At 41.2% G+C, this 19945-nt stretch overlaps 1 protein-coding gene across 6 annotated transcripts in view; it reads left to right on the forward strand.

The window, feature by feature from the left end:
- HECW2 (HECT, C2 and WW domain containing E3 ubiquitin protein ligase 2) overlaps positions 1 to 19945 on the forward strand; it is a 365375-nt gene that overhangs the window by 284855 nt on the left and 60575 nt on the right. For all 6 annotated transcript variants that reach the window (XR_013261865.1, XM_077448729.1, XM_077448731.1 and 3 more), the window contains 4 exons: positions 1887 to 2011; positions 11492 to 11677; positions 12871 to 13005; positions 16870 to 16972. Coding sequence is in view for 5 of the 6 variants with exons in the window: in XM_077448729.1 (XP_077304855.1) it covers positions 1887 to 2011; positions 11492 to 11677; positions 12871 to 13005; positions 16870 to 16972 (549 nt within the window). In the remaining variant the exon portion in view is untranslated. The remainder of the gene's footprint in view (positions 1 to 1886; positions 2012 to 11491; positions 11678 to 12870; positions 13006 to 16869; positions 16973 to 19945) is intronic.

A 19945-nucleotide genomic window follows, 5' to 3' on the forward strand; every position in this document is an offset into this window, starting at 1 on the left:
TTATGGCGTTTTCTTTTTTGAAGAAAACACTGTGACGGGACATTCCTATCTTGAAATGCTGAAGGACTGGCTTTTTCCAAAACTTAATGAAGTCTCTAAAGATTTAATTTTTCAGTATGCTTTGGCCAATCATCATACAGCAATGCACTGCGGTCTTGCAGTGCATTATGTGGCGCTCAAATTTGCCGCAAATGCCCCATAAAGTTCAACGAACACCCGATGTTGGAGTTGAACTCAAAGCTCATCCCTAATTGGGATATGTAAAACAAAACACGTTGGGGACGAATTCAGCTATTGTCTTGATGTTATCCGTGCAGCAGGTGGAAGGCACAGAGCATTTATAATGTGGTGAGTGAAACTTGAGGACTCACTTAAGTTTGTAATTTGTTATATAACTGCAACACATTATTAAATATAACTATTTTAAATCGGGTCATTCTATTTGGGACACACTCGCATGTATCAGAATACACTTTACCATAAGAAATTAGAAAGTAAAAAAAAATGATATATGTGTGTGTGTGTGTGTGTGTGTGTGTGTAATATATATATATATATATATATATATATATATATATATATATATATATATATATATAGTGTGTGTGTATATATAATTTCTTTTTTTTTTCATCTTTTTTTGAAAAACCCAGTGATGATCACATACCGCCAGAAGAAAGTTGTATTTGCGTGAAAAAAAGGATACAAATTTAATTTGCGTTCAGTTTTGCATGTCCGTGAAATTGCCAGTTAAAGTAGTGCAGTGCCAAATAGCAAAAATGACTGGTCATGAAGGGGGAAAATCCTTCAGGGATCTATCATTAAAGTGTAGCTTTGGTCAAAATGTAAAATCACAAATTCATTTCAACATTGTGTTTCAATTATTTCTAGCCTACCCCTATTAACCTGAACAATCTTGTAAACTTAGTATGTGGTGTTTCCCACACATTAAATTCCTGGGATTCTGTGACACGTAGTTACTATGTCCTGTGGGTAGACACTGCTGTATCACACATTTAACAGAGCCGGTATTGTAGGTCCTCCATCCAAAAGTGTCCGCTGTGTACTGCGCATGCTCAGTACACAGCAACACAGATTCCAAAAATTGCCGAGGATGAACGGCACCTGCGCCGTGAGTCCAGGTTCTATCCCCACTATCCAAGTGGACATAGAGTAGAAATATAAAAGAGCAGAGCGCAGCGAGGCTGAGCCCGAAGCGTGGCGAGTGAAGCTCGCCCGCGAGGGGCCCTCTAATATTCACAACCCTATGTCCGCTTGGATGGTGGGGCCACCAGGCGCCGTTCAGCTTCGGAGATTTTCCGAAGCTTTGTCTGCTCTGGCCGGACACTATATGGCACAACACCGGCCTGAACTACAGAGGTGCTGAGCGGAGGTGTGTCACGAGGTGGAGTCAGTACAGGAATCACTGCTGGCAAACCATAAGGAATTTGTGGAAACAGATGGCTAGCAGACAGGTAGCAATCACAACATGAAGGAGGATTTTCAAGTAAGCTTATATTAGATAGTTAAAATTAACAATGCTGTTGTTATAAAATGAAAGTGTATGTTGTGACCCTAGATTTCCTTTATTTTTTTATGTATTTTTTTTTTTTTTTTTACTGTTCTGTTTCCTAAAAGTATTAATTTCCATTCTGTGGAGTATTATTTAGCAGCGTTCAGTTGTTGTTTCCCAAACATTTATTTGATATGACTTGGTTTGTGGCTGCCAGACACTCACAATCAAACAATGTCGCCATTAAAGGAACCCTGCTGGGGTGAAGCACAGGTCCACTTTAAAAAAGATGATGAAAGAGAATTTGGAAATTGAAAAAGCGAAGCTGTAACATTTTAATTTTGCTGACTTGATGATCATGATTTGATTTTAGACTTCCGTAGAGAGAACGCACTTCCTCATTCTACCTCAAGGTCGAGGCTCAGTCTGCTTCTTCACTCTCCCCCAGTGAAATTCCTCACTAGTCCTGAGTTCTTCACAGTTTTGCATTCAAACCCCGTAAGTAGTAAACTGTTTCCAAATAAATGTATCATGATCACTTTATTCAGCTGGGGAGAAATGATAACCTAGTAGTTTGTTTTCTGAGAATATAATAGATACATGATAAAAGATTTCTTACATACTCAAAATAATTTACCATGTATGTTTATCATTAAGGTGTATGTAGACCCTAACAATGAACTTCTCTTATTTGCTTCCTTTTGGCCTTTTTTTTTTACTGGATGAGGTATATTAACCAAGCATCATGCCCTTTCAGATGTGAACAAACACCTAATTAGCCTGGGCAGAGAGGGCAATAACTCAAATTGTCCCCGTAAGACAAACACACTGTACCCTGTCACTAGGGGGCTTGTGCCAGTGATAAAGTTAAGTGAATAAAAACTTTTTGTAAATGATCTGCTGACACCGTGGCCACCTGCCACAGTTCCAAGATGTCATTGGGAAAGGAGGCCATAGAGTCTTCCTCCCACCACCAGCAACCCAGAAAATAAAGCATTCCTCAACACAGTTAGCACTGGAAGATGAAGAGTATTTCCAGGGTTTTAAATGTGCACTTGGAAAATACTTTGCACTGCACACCACTAAACGTGACCTTTAAACTATGTTCTTTATGCTTAGAGAAGAAGCACTGCAGTCTTGGCTCAACACCAGAATATCTAAATGACATGGACACATTTATACGACACTGCTATAATGCTAGATTTTGGGGCCTACTTGAGGCCACAGGCCAAAATCACTCACAATCCAAGCAATGTTTAACATGCTTCTGGGTATCTCCTTTATGGACCCTATTGAACTAGGCCAAGTTCACAGGATTCCTGTCCCTTATAACTGCGACACCTCTAACCCTTATGATGTACTATGTAGGATGCATTTCTATGTAAACCCAACGTTTTAAATACTTGATATGTGCCTCCTGTACCAGGTACTTGTATGAAAAAGTATCTTGTTCTCTTTGTATTTCTTCTTCTGTGTGAAATCCCTGGTGTTCCTTCCAGTCCCTCTGCTTTCCATGATTAGTTCTCTAGCTGCGCTGGGAAATCAGCCTGCTCTCCTCCAGTGATTAGTCTTGCCCTGACACATCCCTATGCACAGCCTTTCACTGGGAAGTTTAGTGTGCTGCTGCTTCCTGCTCCCAGCTTTTATGCAATTAAAAACAGGGGGAATGTGATCACTTCTAAAAAAAAAAAAAAAAAAAAAAAAAAGGAAAAAGATATTTATAACCTTTTTATGTCTATACACAAATGTTTTGCCTTTCATTTTGTTTTAAATTAAATTGGTTTACAATCACTTTAATGTAAAAAATTGGATAATGTAAAAAGGCTCAGGAAAAGGGGTGTAGGGATGGTGCAATCATAATGTTGCTAACTGATCTGACCCGGAAAACCCTGGCTCAGTGCAGGTCCCTGAACCCTTTCACAAGCATGCTGCATAAAGAAAACATCCCATAAATAGGCAGTTACCCCATTTCACCTCTGTCTGAGGGAATGGTAGAACCACCATCCTTCATTTTCCCAAGGAATCTACCAGCCTTCACAAAAGCAATTGGAACCCTGGCCAGACCCCCGTGTTTCACAGCTCCATGAACTGTGTCTCCCAGATCACTGGACCCTCTCTCCTCCAATGGCAAAGGAAACCCTCTGAAGCCCCACAACTTTTCTAAAGGGCTACTCCTTCATTCTGAGGCCTTTAACCTTCTGGATAAGTATCCTCCTCTCTTTAAATGGTTAATGTTTACCTCTGCATGTGACGCAGACCGTCTGTCAATTGCTGTGTGTCTGGTACCCCCATGTCCCCCTGTTAATCCCCAGCTTTTATCCACTGCTCTAGCTGGAATCTCAAATGTGGATAGTGGGTACCCTGTGAAACCTTACACTATGTGGACTACCTCTTCCCTTTTTCCAGTATATTGATTTTGCTGCTATCCGTTTTTTATTTTATGCATTATTACCTATTGTTTTACAATTGTGTCTGTTTTTTTCATATGAGCACCTATTTGTATATCCTCACTTTGATATACCCTTGAGTTGAGCAGGATTGGGCTTTATTTGTTTACATAAGTTTCTCACTATATCCAGTGAGCAATACCTGACTCATGATGTCATGCTCGATGGGTTACATCTGATGGCTGTTTATTAGATTTTAACATGCACTTGGCCTCTTTGTCTCACTTATCACTTTGTACATTGATACCACAAAAGTGAGCATGTTGTGGCTGTGCATAACACCAAAATCGTACAAACGTTTGTGTGCACCTTAGTAACCTACTTCCATGTGGCTCCCAGTGGACTTGCTCACTCATTACTCTGCCTAGCCTCCTTTCCAAGTTAAAAAAAATCCCACAGTGTATGTAGATGCTCCGTTTTCAGTATTTTATTGTGATTGTTGCTGTTTTGTGGACTGATGGCTTTGTTCCCAGAGGCATTTTCATCTTTTACCCCCCCAGAAGGACTTAAGGCACAAAGTCCCAATTTTCCAGTACCCTAACTCTGACTATAGGATAGTTGTACTGTTCACTTTAAATATTATCTTGTTAACATTCTTGTTGACTTGTTGTGTTTTTCTCTACCTTTTCTAACTTTACTCTGATCTTCTTTCACTTTTTTTCCAACCCAAAATTTACCCTCTTCCCCCTGATCATTCCCCATTAAGTTTACAGCAGGTGTGTGTGTATGTGTTGGCACATTGCACTTTTAGTTACTTAAAGTGATTGTAACCCCTCACCTTGTAAAACAACCTAATCAGTTTATTCGAAATACCTTTTTTCCCTTTTTTAGAAGTGATCACATACGCTTTGTTCTCAGCTGTATAAGAACTGGGGGAGGAGAAACAGCGGTACACCAAGCTTCCCAGTCAATGGCTGTTGGGGGGGGGGGGGGGAGGTTTTAAGATAAGGCTGATCATTGGAGGAGAGCACACTAAAATCCCAGCACAGCTAGAGAACTGACCATGGTGTGTTCCCCTGCTTAGTGTGGTCAGTGTGTAATAGGAAAGAAAAGGGACTGGCAGGAACACCAGGGATTTCACACAAAAGAAGCAATACAAAGCGAACATAGACATACATGGTACAGCAGGCACATATCAGGAATACAAAATGTTGGGTTTACATATTCTTTAAATACTAGCGGACCTAATGTCTCCAACAAAAAGTCCTTATATTATATGCACAAGTAAAAAGTTAACATTCTTTTCCTGCAAGTAACACATTTCAAGACCCACACCCCCTACCTTTAAATCGTGTTATTGCACCCTGTCCTTCACAGGCATAAATCCCAGACAAAAATGGGTTGCGATTTGCATCCAGCCTCTCTTCCCTTCACTCTTCTCCAATAATTGACATGGAAGACCATTTTCTTTCTCTAAACGCAAAAATATTTGGCCACACATTTACACTAGCAAAACATTTATTTGCCTAGCCATAACTAACCAATGACTTCTATATTCCATAAACTGGAAAATTTCACAGAGAGTTTTCTGGTGTTTGGAGGGGATCCTAATCTTGTCTTTTACCCATGTGATAAAACTACATACAATGTCCAAATGGCTCTTTTTTATTTGAACAAATCCATTTCTTCGGGGTCAATTTACTAAGAGTTAAATAATGGGTACTAAAATGTGGTAAAATACTGCATGCTATAACAATTGTGCAAGGGTTCAAATAATTAAGAATTTTTAAATTAAATACCGAATGCAGTATTTGTTCGATATAGCGGTAATTACCACATTATTTAATGAGCTAGTTGCTAAGGATCGGCCGCCACATCGGGATCGATACTTCAGCTATTGAACATTTAGCAATGCCAGTTATTTCAGAAGAAATCAAGCATGCAACCCAATCGTTGCCAAGAGGCAAGAGCCCTGGTCCAAATGGGCTTATGGGCACCTCACACCCCAACAGGTTTATGGCCACCACAGGCTTCATGCCTATTGGAAACCACCTTTAATTACAATGCCCATTTACAGACCAGCTTCTAGAAGTTTGAAGTTCGGTTATCGCCAAATCAGCTAAAGACCTGATCCCATGTGTCAGCTCTTGGCCTTTTTCCCTTTAAAAATGTGGATTTCAAAATTCATGCTAAAATAATAGCTAATAGATTTAAACTTAAATCTCCCAACCCATTCCTAGGGACCAGGTTAGTGTTGTATCTAACTGGTAGTATTTGTACCTAATCAGGTTGATTTTGTAGCAGTACGCCCTTAACACTTCGTTCTTCCTTTCTATTAACATAAAAAATACATTTTGATCTTCTGGATCAGTCATTTCTACAGCGGGCAAAAAAGTACTTAGCCACCAATTGTGCAAGTTCTCCCACTTAAAAAGATGAGAGAGGCCTGTAATTGTCATCGTAGGTATACCTCAACTATGAGAGACAAAATGTGGAAACAATTCCAGACAATCACATTGTCTGATTTTTGAAAGAATTTATTTGCAAATTATGGTGGAAAATAAGTATTTGGTCACCTAGAAACAAGAAAGATTTCTGGCTCTCACAGACCCGTATCTTCTTTAAGAAGCTCCTCTGTCCTCCACTCATTACCTGGATTAATGGCACCTGCTTGAACTTATCAGTATAAAAGACACCTGTCCACAACCTCAAACAGTCACACTCCAAACTCCACTATGGTGAAGACCAGAGCTGTCGAAGGACACCAGAAACAAAATTGTAGACCTGCACCAGGCTGGGAAGACTGAATCTGCAATAGGCAAGCAGCTTGGTGTGAAGAAATCAACTGTGGGAGCAATAATTAGAAAATGGAAGACATACAAGACCACTGATAATCTCCCTCAATCTGGGGCTCCACACAAGATCTCACCCTGTGGGGTCAAAATGATCACAAGAACAGTGAACAAAAATCCCAGAACCACACGGGGGGGGAAAAAAGTGAATGACCTGCAGAGAGCTGGGAACAACATAACAAAGGCTACCATCAGTAACACACTATGCCACCAGGGACTCAGATCCTGCATTGCCAGACGTGTCCCCCTGCTTAAGCCAGTACATGTCTGGTCCCGTCTGAGGTTTGCTAGAGAGCATTTGGATGACCCAGAAGAGGATTGGGTGAATGTTATATGGTCAGATGAAACCAAACTAGAACCGTTTGGTAGAAATACAACTCGTCGTGTTTAGATCAGAGAGAATGCTGAGTTGGAACCAATGAACACCATACCTACTGTGAAGCATGGGGGTGGCAACATCATGCTTTGGGGTTGTTTCTCTGCAAAAGGAAAAAGAAAGACTGATCCGTGTACATGAAAGAATGAATGGGGCCATGTAGCGTGAGATTTTGAGTGCAGACCTCCTCCCATCAGCAAGGGCATTGAAGATTAAATGTGGCTGGGTCTTTCAGCATGACAATGATCCCAAACACACCACCCAGGCAACGAAGGAGAGGCTTCATAAGAAGCATTTCAAGTTCCTGGAGTGGCCTAGCCAGTCTCCAGATCTCACCCCCATAGAAAACCTTTGGAGGGAGTTGAAAGTCCGTGTTACAGGAGCCCCAAAACATCACTGCTATAGAGGAGATCTGCATGGAGGAATGGGCCAACATACCAGCAACAGTTTGTGACAACCTTGTGAAAACTTACAGAAAACATTTGACCTCTGTCATTGCCAATAAAGGATATATAATAAAGTATTGAGATTAACTTTTGATATTAACCAAATACTTATTTTTCACCATAATTTGCAAATAAATACTTTCAAAAATCAGACAATGTGATTGTCTGGATTTGTTAACACATTTTGTCTCTCATAGTTGAGGTATACCTATGATGACAATTAGAGGCTTATCTCATCTTTTTAAGTGGGAGAACTTGCACAATTGGTGGCTGACTAAATACTTTTTTGTCCCACTGTATATGAAGCATAGGGATCTTTTGCATGTCCTGTCTCAATAGTGACACATCTTCTCTTAAGCCCCCAAACTGCTTCTTTAAGGTATCAGCAGAAGCTGTACAGTTATTCACCGCCCTAGGGATGTCAGCCAGGGTGGGTTGCACTGTCCCGCGCTGCTGGGCTTTGTGGTTCTCCTGTCATGAGGCTTGTCTGTTCCCTCTCATCCTCCCCCCCACTGAGCAGGGATAATGGCTGCCTGCTGGTAATGTGTCCCCTCAGAGCGGGGTGGCGTCTCTGTCCCCAGGTTCCCAGACATCTTTTGGGCATAATACACCATGTCCTTAGGGGCCTCTTTACCCAAGGGTTTGTGTGGCTTACTTGATTTGTGCCCCAGGTCCTTCAACTTGTCCTGTCTACAAGGTGTGCCTTTCACTGAGAGCGCTGCAGCGCCATCTTGGAGTTCCAGGCCCGCAATCTCTGCCTGTCCTTTTCGGGTCATTCCCCTGGTACAGAGGGAATATTCTTGCTGCTTATGTCGGTGTGGAGTTGGTATATGAGCTGGGGGAGGATCCGTTACTGGATTAATGCTGAGAGCTGTGGGAGATGCGTCCTCTCACATGCCTGGCTTGGCCACGCCCAAGCATAGAAATCTCAACTGTTATGGTGTACAGCATCATTGCCCTCTATCACCAGCCAACAGCTCAAATATGAGTCAATGGCAGGCTTTCCCGTTCAGTACTAAACCACAACAGTACCCGACAGGGATGTCCGCTTTCTCCATATGTGTTTATACTAGCAATGGAGCATCTTGCCGATATCACTTGTCTGAGATATAGACTCTCCATGGATTATGATAGCGGACAATCTTTTTACAAAATCTTTCAATGTACAAATTCACTTATGAGGTCCGATAATCCTCCATTCGATTTAATGGAGTGTTTTCCTGTTCGGACTTCAATGTCTGCCATAGCCAATACTAACTGACCTTCAAACTTAGATCTTAGACATAATAATAACAGATAGTAAGTTGCTGGAAATAACAAGATATCAGACAGATTTAAATTGTTTGTTAGAATTTACTTATCATGTGCCAGGACATAGTTAATGTTTAGTTTTTTCCTCTGCTCCTTCCCTACCCCACCCAGAGTGAGAGAGAGGAGCTCTTCTTTCACTGGTCAGTCATAGGATGGGGGTGTGGAAGAGACCATGTAAGTGTTACTGAACTGCAGATCTCTTGCTCTGCCAGATAGGGGTGTACTGTGTGGCAGAGCTGTGTAAATCTCTGGACTGAACAGACAGAAATACAAATGCTTTGAGTAAAAAAAACGTCATATATGTACTTCATCTTTGTATTTAGCTATGTGCCTGGGGTCCCGATATAAGTAAAGAATGCGATTTGCATTTTTTTTTTACTGCACTGATTTGCAGTTTTAGTTTTGTCAAACGTTCGTTTTGTTAAAAGTAGTTATGTGTGTGTTTGTCTTCATTGTAATTGTAAATCATGTAGTATTTAAAGTAGAAGTAAACTAACTCTAAACCTACTCCCACCCACATTCTAAGCCTGTGGGTGGGAGTAGGCCTGTAAAAAATAGATCGCTACAGTGCCTTGCAAAAGTATTCACCCCCTTGGCATTTTTCGTGTTTTGTTGCCTCACAACCTGCAATTAACATGGATTGTTTGAGGATTTGCATCATTTAATTTACAGAACATGCCCACAACTTTGAAGATTGTATTTTTTATTGTGAAGCAAACAAATAGGACAAAATAACAGAAAAAGTCCAAGTGCATAACTATTCACCCTTCTAAAGTCAATACTTTGTAGAGTCACATTTTGTGGCTATCACAGCTCCAAGTCGCTTTGGATAAGTCTCTATGAGCTTGCCACATCTTACCACTGGGATTTTTGCCCATTCCTCCTTTCAAAACTGCTCCAGTTACTTCAAGTTGGATGGTTTGAGCTTGCGAACAGCAATCTAAGTCTGACCACAGATTTTCTATTGGATTGAGGTCTGGGCTTTGACTAGGCCATTCCAACACATTTACATGTTTCCCCTTAAACCACTCAAGTGTTGCTTTAGCAGTGTGTTTGGGGTCGTTGTCTTGCTGGAAGGTGAACCTTTGTCCTAGCCTCAAATCACACACAAAGTGGTACAGATTTTGCTCAAGAATATCCCTGTATTTAGCACCATCTATCTTTCCCTCAACTCTGACCAGTTTCCCAGTCCCGGCTGCTGAAAAACATCCCCACAGCATGATGCTGCCACCACCATGTTTCACTGTGGGCATGGTGTTTTTTGGGTGATGTGATGTGTTGGGTTTGCGCCAGACATAGCGTTTTCTTTGATGACCAAAAAGTTTAATTTTAGTCTCATCAGACCAGAGCACCTTCCTCCGTACATTTTGGGAGTCTCCCACATGCCTTTTCACAAACTCAAAACGTGCCATTTTATTTTTTGCTGAACGTAATGGCTTTCTTCTGGCCACTCTGCCATAAAGCCCAACTCTATGGAATGTACGGCTTATTGTCATCCTATATACAGATACTCCAGTCTCTGCTGTGGAACTCTACAGCTCCTCCAGTGTAAACGTAGGTCTCTGTGCTGCCTCTCTGATGCCCTCCTTGCCCGGTCTGTGAGTTTTGGTGTTCGGCTGTCTCTTGACAGGTTTGTTGTTCCATGTTCTTTTCATTTAATTATGATAGATTTGATGGTGCTCCTAGGGATCATCAAAGATTTGGATATTTTTTTTATAACCTAACCCTGATTTGTACTTATCAACAACCTTGTCCCCTACTTGTTTGGAGAGTTCCTTGGTGTTTTTGGCAGGGTTTGGTTAGTGGTGCCTCTTGCTTAGGTGTTGCAGCCTCTGGGGCCTTTCAAAAAGTGTGTATATGTAATGACAGATCATGTGACACTTAGATTGCACACAGGTGGACATCATTTCACTAAGTATGTGATTTCTGAAGGTAATTGGTTGCACCAGAGCTTTTTATGGGCTTCATAACAAAGGGGGTGAATACATACGCACATGCCAATTATCAGTTTTTGTATTTCTGAAAAAAAGTTTTATGTATGTATTTTTCTAATTTTACTTTACCAATTTAGACTATTGTGTTCTGACCCATCACATATAATTCAGATAAAAAAAAACATTGAACTAAAGTCTGTAATATAACAAAATAGGTAAAAAGCCAAGGAGGAATACTTTTGCAAGGTCCCTAAATATTTACGTATTTTGAAGCTGCTCTGGTCCAGTCTCCAGTGGCGCCCTCTGTGTGCAGGAGAAAGCCTACAACTCCTTGCTGGGAAATGCCTGGGAAGTAACAAGAACTATGGGGCGTGACGTCACTTACTATGGGGCTTCCATTGTCGGCTGCCTCTCCTACACACCGAAGTCGCCACTGATAACTCAACCTGGAACCGGATTAGATGTAAGTATAGCAATCTTTTCTTTAAAGGCCTAGATAGATTAGGCTTAGAATGTGGGTGGGAATAGGTTTAGAGTTTTTTGCCTTTACTTCCACTCTAATTGATGTTGTGCAAAAAAAAAAAAATTGGCTATACATCCTTCTTGGGAATACATTATATATTGCCACTGTATGTGCTGTGTTAATAAACTGTTAATTATTTTGTTTTTTAGAGTGCCTACCGCATGTTTACAAATAATTCTTGTTTGAAGCATATGATCACCAAAGTTCGGAGAGATGCCCATCATTTTGAACGTTACCAACATAATCGGGATCTTGTAGGATTTTTGAATTTGTTTGCCAATAAGCAAGTTGAGTTACCAAGAGGCTGGGAAATGAAACACGATCATCAAAGCAAGGTATTCATGGTTTTGATGTAGTGTGAAAGTGTGATAAATGTGTATCCTTGACTAGGAAACCGAAGATGGCATTTAAGTCATACCATTTGTTATCCCCAAATTTTGAACTGTGAATAGCACAGTAACGCCTTACTTAGAAGAGAAGGTTTTTACATGTTTTAGACAGGCAGGTCAGCCTCTTTCCCTCGAGCACCTTCCAGCTGCATGCACAAATTCCACCAGCCCAGGGAGCCGAGTGCTGATTCTCCCCCTGGCAGCTCCTCACTCACAGTTCTGGCAAACTCCCTGGCTTATGTTCTCGAGAAAACTCTGGTCTCTGAACCCACTAGCACAACACTTCCTGAGGCTTTTTCATTTCATCCTTCTCTTCCATCCTCCTCTGCACACAGCCCATCTGCAGGTTCCCAATAGTTCTCTTTCTGCCTCGCTGTGGGTTTCCTTCCTGTCTCTTCCTTGGCTTTTCCTGTTTTTCTCCCTGTCCTGGCTGCACTTCCTCTTTATTGTTGGACGGTAGCTGGGCTTAACTTCCAGGCTGCTTATCCCACCAATCAAAGTCCTCCTTCCTTCACTTCCCTCTGCTTCATTGCCCAATCAAGCAGCGGGGAGCAGAGGATGATCTTAAAAGGGGAGACAGCAAGTATGCTAAGTGGATGAATCACATCTCCTAGCATCATTCTGTATCCCTGCCTGCTGGGCACAGGAAAACGCATCACATGACCGGCACGCAGCCATTATGGGGTAATTTTTACAAACATCTGCTTCTATTCACAGACACTTATAGACTCCATCAAAATATACAGATTTTTACAAACTGTCAGTGAATTAATGGACTGTTGGTAACCCTGCGGGTAGTACAGACAGCAAAACCAAGTTGCAGTCAATCCATCAAATGGCTGCGATCACAGAGATTAATATTGATCAACCTGTTGCCAACCACTGGCCTAGTCTAGCGGAACCCATGGCACCACTGGGAATAAATTGCAATTTGGTATGTTTTTGTATGAGTCTGAGCTGTCTACTCAAGGGGGTGAAAAGGAGAGGTAGCCACACTGGCAGATATGCATGAATTCAAATTCAAATAATTCTTCTTTAATTGCATGCAATTGTTGTATGTGCAGCTGGGCACGTACATGAATACACAAATTCCATATTCCTTCTTGTATCTAGTTTAATGTTTATTGGATTTTTTGCAGCCCTTTTTTGTTGATCATAATTCTAGAAGCACTACGTTTATTGACCCACGTCTTCCATTACAAAGCAGCAGACCAACTAGTGCACTATTACATCGGCAGCATTTAACAAGACAACGCAGCCACAGTGCTGGGGAGGTTAGTATAAACTTTATTCTGCAAACTGGAGCCACTAAAGCTCACCACTCATGTTACAATCACCCTTAGATGGACCAACAAGTTTTTTATTACAAGGGTCTGCCTGATTGGATTCAGATTGAATGAATGGTTTAGTTAGGTCTTCATATTGCATAACGTTGATAAAGCTAAAGGAAGTGTATACAGAGATTGTATGCTCAGATTGTAATGTGTACGGTTAGCGTAAGACCTAGTATCCACATGCTTTAGATTGTAAATGCCAATCCAAATAGCAATGTGAACAGCAAACCGTTTTGTTGAACAGGAACCTAAATGACAAACATTATAACAAACACAAAAACACATCCAAAATGATTCTGTGTGTCTCACAAAAAATCCCATTTGTGTAGCCTTTTCCAATAAGGGCTCATATGCACAGTGTACACATGCTAGTGTAATTTGGTGTCCAGAGACCCTATTGCTGCATATAGACCTAAGGTCCTAAATACACTCTTTCTGTATGCATTTGCCTCTTTGCGCATATAGTTTGGCATACCTGTGCCAACAGCCGCCTACACCTATTCATTTCAATGGGCAGCAGGGGCACCTTGGTACCAAAATATGCTAGCGTATTTGTTCTGTAAGGAGGAATGAGCTCATGTGCGGAAGCCCTAAAAGCAATCTCAAAAAATGTACTTTGCATGAAGTCCCTATTCCGTATAGTGAGCAATCCCAGCCATAATATTTATGCAGTCTCTTTAAAACACCCTTCATGCACCAACTCCACCTGCAAATGAGCACAAGCTCCCCTTTTTTGGTGGACCTTAATTATAATCTTATAAATAAAGTCAGGCAATTAAGTGTACCCATACAAACAGTAAAAGTTGTCAGAGGATGCCTGCTCTTACTTTCCCAACCTCCACCCAGAAGGTATCATAAAGATAATAAAGCAGCACATAATGTGTCCAAGTTTATTAAAACAATAAAAATAAAGTGCACTGGAGAACAATGCATTTGCCGGATCCTCAGTACGGCTGTCACTACCAGTCCTGGTGTGCAGGTTTTTTTATCATCACAGCTATGCTTGCACCACTAAACTCTGCCTTACGCATTGTGTCAGGTTCGCTGATGAAGTTGTTTTGAAATGTTGTCCATTTGCTAGTAGAGTTGGTGCAAAGAGCGTGTTTTTAAAGAGATGGCATGAAGATTCTGGCTGAGATTATTCACCATATGAAAAAAAGACATTATGTGGAGTTTTTTTTACTTTTTCATTGCTTTCATTGAGAAAAACTGCACGAGGGCGATTACAACTGAGGATTTTTTAAATCATCATATTTGTTATTATCATAAGTAAGATTTAGCACTGCACTGTTTAGCATTTACGTTTGTTTTAATGATCTATTTATCTATGCGCTGACAACTTATATTTGAAAAAGGGTAAGCGCACCAAGGAGAGAGATTGAGAACTAGCTTTGTTGAGGAACTTAAACCGCCATAAAACTTTAATCTGGGTGTTTTGAATACAGATTTTTAACCAAGCTGTTAGCAGGTTTTTTAGCAAGCTTCAAACAGTGCTGATGCTCCGATACAGGCGCATCCCAACTGAAATCTGTATTCAGTGTGCCCAGGCTGAAGCTGAAAGGTGCTAGCCTGGAATTGCTGTTATTGTTATTATGTTATGTTATTTGTTATTATGGGTCTTTGCCCTCCTTATGTCATACCACTTGTAAACAGCCATGTTCAGAAAAATGTACTACTGCTAACACAAAAAAAGACCAACATAACGGACTATAACAGTACCTATGAGGAATGTGCACAAAAACAAAATACTTTCTCGTAATTTATTATACAAAATAAATCATATGTACAAAATATTTTTAAAAACAAGATAGATGTTATTCAGTTTTAACAGTCATAATTGTAGTAATTATACTTCATGTCACAGAAAATGGTTGACGTTTCGCAGATAGCTTCTTCAGAACCATATATCTATTAACTTGTGAACAGAAGAACCTTCAAAATGTAAAACATAAGAGAGAGATGTCATTAGGCTTATGCTTTATGTATATTATCATCTGTATAATCATGTAGATAGATAAACATTCCAAATAATGATGATGTTTACATATACAAAAAATATATAAATCTGATCAGGGCGGAAACATATAAACTTATATGTGTCCAGCCCCATAAAGAGACCCAAAAATCTGAAACGGTGTATGCCCCAAAGATGAAATAGAGGGGTGAAGTGGATGGTGTCCCAAGGGTGCAGGGCTAAGACCAGAGTAGCCTCAATGCATATATCTATCAATAAAAACAAGCATATATCATATTAAGAGAATGTCTTAGCCCTTGTACACACGGTCGGAGATTCCGAAAACCAAATCCGTCTGAGTAATTACGACGGATTAATTCTGGAAGAGGTCCGGAAGGGATGTTGCATACACACGGTCAGACTAAGTTGTCGGAAAATCCGATTGTACATAACGTGATGACGTTATTTCGTTACGACAGGACTACGTTCAGGCTAGTAGCCAATAGCGTTGGTCTAGGAATTTGATCTGAGCATGCGTGGCACTTTGTCCGTCGGAGTAGGCTACGCATGATCGGAGTATGTCCGATAGGAGCATTTTGTTGGAAAATTTTACTGGCAAGTTGGAAAACTTGGTCCGTCGGATATTCAGGCGGAAACAGTCCGATGCAGACCACACACAGTCGGAATATCTGACAAAACGGTCCGATAGGACACATTCCGTCGGAATCTCTGACCGTGTGTACAAGGGCTTAGAGTATATACAGGAGCTCACAACATGACATATAATGGGAGTAAAGAAATTAAGAAATTAATAACAACTAATACACCGCTTGGCTCGGTGAAGTAGCCTGTTCAGTCAGAGATGAGGCAATAAATATCACCAATCATAGGTGCCATAGAAGTTTCCAAGCAAAGGACCTAGAATTGGAATAAGGTCCTTTTAAAATCAACCCCCAACTAAAGTATGGGAGAAAGTGACTATAAAGCCAAAAGGAACCAATCAGAGACCAAGACCAGAAAATTAATTAATATAGCTTAGATCAAGTACCTGCAAATGATTGGCAAAAGACCCGTGGATCATGTGAATAGAAATAATCGCAAAGGTTGGTATGCACGGGTCCAAATATTTAATAATCCTAGACCTAGACCAATTTTTTTGTGCACATTCCTCATAGGTACCATTATAGTCCATTCTGTTGGTCTTTTTTTGTATAAATGTTATTTAGGATGAGGTACTCCCATAGCCTTCTTTAATATATTTTATTGTACTACTGCTAAATCATCTCTGTTCAGTGACTAACCATGAAACAAACAATTTCATTTTATTGCCAGAAATGGCAATCAGCGTATTTTTTTTTTAAACCGGGTGAACAGTTACTTTGCTTTATTGAAACACAGATGATAAAAGGGTAATTACATATGTTAGGAGCTTCATTACGGTAAGCAGGCTGAAATAAATTCAGTGGAGCCTTTATAGAATAATAAGAATAGTTTTTGACATCCTTGCCCAAATCCCAGGGCCCAGTGTTAGGCCAGTCCAGGACCCGCAGAGTGTGTGAAGACTTAAAAAAAAAAAAAAAAAAAAACACTTTAAAAAGGCTTGCTTGCTGTGAAAAACGTGAGAAAGTGTTCTGGTTTTTATTTAGCAAGGCATGCCGTTTTTAACAAATGTTTGCAAACCAAATTAACAAATGTACAAATAACTTTGAGCCAGTTTCAGTACCTTATCTGTGTTTGCCAGAAATGATAACTAACAATTCTTGAAGAATAGGAATATACCTTAATTTATGTTTATATAAGGAAATATATACATAGCATGGTATTTATATTGCCCATCACTTATGTTACAGGTTGGAGAAGATTCAAGACATTCAGGGCCCCCAGTTTTACCTAGGCCTTCTAGTACCTTTAATACGGTCACTAGAAATCACTATCCGGATATGATGCCAGTTGGTATGTATTGCATTCATGTAATGAGATGTTTACAAAAATGGCTTCTCTATCATGTAGTATATATTGTAGGTGTTTTTATGCCCTGTATGTATATGAAAAGGAATAGAAGTATAGAATTTGCCATGTCTATGTGCAGATTTTATTACCTTGCAGGGGGTTGGACAATGCAGTGCCAGCTCTGTGCAGACTGTTCTCTTCTCCCCAAGTAATTAGCCTCTGAAAGGGAGGGGTAGCATCAAAGCAGTAGTAACGTGTCAAGAAAAACATTCCCCCTGCATGTTAATGTCATAATGTGCTAGTATGCATCACATACTAGCATGTTATGCCAGACTTACCCTAAAACAAAGCCCTCCAGTGGGGAGCTGTCACAGCTGACAGGGCTCCCATCTTCATCCGGTCTTCTTTTCCTGGTTATTGGGCTCCGGCCATTTTAATGGCCAAGCCCTGATGACGTCACTCCCCCATGTGGGCAGGGGAGCCACAAACACAGCACAGTGTTCTGAGCGAATGGTATGCCGTCCCTTTAGACCGCAGTGCACATGCGCCAGTGATGTCACCCACTGCAGAAGTAGAGAATATCTCCTAAACAGTTCAGACTGCTGTACTCCTATCCATATGAACTTAAGATGGAAATAAAGGGAGAGTCAACTATAACGAAGTGTTTAGAAGGTGTTTTTCATCTGAGCCCCAAGAATATATCCAAAAGGACCAGATGTTATCAAATTTCTTAGGGTAATTACTTTGGGATAAGTAAGTTTATATAAAGGTAGTGCATAGGTTAACCGTTGTAATTAAATTGATAAATTAAAATAGTTTGCTAGGGAGCCACCAACTCTTAGCCCTAGATACTTGAACTCCTCTACCCAGCATAATGGAGTATTTATAATTAGCTTAGGATGTGAAGGGTTTTGTGGGAAAATGAAGATATTTCCTCCAGTTAATCCTAATCCCAGACTAGGTACTGAAGGTGTCTATAGTCTGTAATGTAGCTTGTAAAATGGAGGCCGTGTCATTAAGGTATAGGAGCGTGTCATCAGCATATAAGGATATTTTCTCCTCCAACACCCTGACACAGATGCCCCTTACTGAGTCAGCTGCCTGGAATTGAGCAGTCAGCGGTTCCACCGCGAGGGCAAACAGACCTGGAGAAAGAGGACAGCCCCCATAAAAAGGGAAGGGAGTAGACAAGGAGTAATTGGTACAAATCCTGGCCGACGGTGATGAATATAGCATATGTGTCCAGATAAAACAATGTCAGAATCCAAACTTATGGCGGTAATTCCACTTTACAGAGTCAAACGCCTTTTTGGCATCAAGAGAAATGGCCCCCCCTGGGCTGTTCGCCTCTTCACTAGCCATGTAAGTAAGCAGCCTACATATATTAATGTCAGTACCTATCCCTGGCATGAACCCAGACTGATGCACATAAATCAAAGCCGTAATTATCTTGTTCAGCTGATTAGACTGAACCTTAGTAAGGTTTTTGGCATCCAGCCAAATGAAGTGAAATTGGTTTGTACGAAGAACGCCGATTAGGGTTCTTTCCGGGGTTTGAGGATAAATACCACAACTGCCTCCAACATAGAAGTAGGCAAGGAGCCAGATTCAAATGACTGCGTTGGCATAGAATGAAATGTAGGGAGTAGTTCCTCAATGTAAGTACTAAAGAACTTGGCCAGAAGACCATCTGCACCAGGGGTTTTTGTCCAGATTGGAGGGTGGATACAGTAATTTGCAGTTCCTCCTGTGTGATGGGGCCATGCAGCTTCTCCCTATAGGTAGGGGTAAGTTGGGGGAGTTTAATAGTCTGCAAATAGACAAATAATTCTTCCTCCAAGTGGGCCGCCGTGGAACTGTAAATATCCTGATAATAGGATGCAAACTAGCATTAATCTGCACTGGATCAATGACCGTGTCTCTGGAAGGAGAGAGTATATAAGAGAGAGTATATAAGAGATAGACACAAGGGTGAATATTATTTCCCAAATAATCCTAAGCCCCTGTACACACGGTCGGACATTCTGCCAACCAAATCCGTTGGATTTTGTCCGACGGATTGTGTCCGAAACTGTTGCATATACACGGTCGGACCAAGTTGTCGGAAAATCCGATCATTCAGAACGTGATGACGTTATTTCGTTACGACGGGACTAGATTCAGGCTAGTAGCCAATAGCTTTGGTGTAGGAATTTGATCTGAGCATGCGTGGCATTTCGTCTGATCGGAATTCTCTACACATGATCGGAGTATGTCTGATCAGACCAGTTTGTCGGAAAATATTTCCAACAAGTTGGAAAATTGGGTCAGACGGAATCAGTCCGATGCATACCACACACAGTTGGATTATCCGACAACACGGTCCGATAGGACACATTCCGACGGATTCTCTGACCGTGTGTACAAGGGCTTAGAGCCGCCCAATCTTTTCCTCCTGTTCAAAAATCCTCTGAGACTGGGATTCTGGGATGGACAAGAATGTCTCCTTTGGGAGCTACGGTCTCCAATCTTTCAGCCTGGGCGAAAGCTTCCCACTCTACTTATGTCTGAAGGTGCAGAAACTTTACCCTCAAGGCATACACATGTCATTTGGCTGTCCTTCCCAGGTTCTGGGATGTTTTATACTGCCTTGAGGCATATATGATCATGCTCTGCTTAGGTTGCAGCTCACCACCTCCACAGCACATGCTGATTGATGGGCTGTGGCAAATTTCCTGCTTTGGGCTTTCCGATCCAAGGGTTGATGCTTCATACTGAAGAGACCTTACTGACTATTGGGCCCATACTGCTGACTCTGCATCCCCAGCAGCGACCTGGGATGCCTTTAAGGCTTTCATGAGAGGTAGCTTCCAGACTGCCAAACAGAAGGTTAGGAGGGACTAGAGGGCTTAAGCCGCGTACACACGTAGCGGTATGTCCGACGTACTTAGTCTGGCGGACTTCTGCCAGACTGTCCGTCGGACTTTCCGAACGGGC

The sequence above is a fragment of the Lithobates pipiens genome, unplaced genomic scaffold, assembly GCF_037356315.1.
Source record: "Lithobates pipiens isolate NorthernLeopardFrog02 unplaced genomic scaffold, aLitPip1_a1.2 Scaffold_22, whole genome shotgun sequence".
Taxonomy (NCBI): Eukaryota; Metazoa; Chordata; class Amphibia; order Anura; family Ranidae; genus Lithobates; species Lithobates pipiens.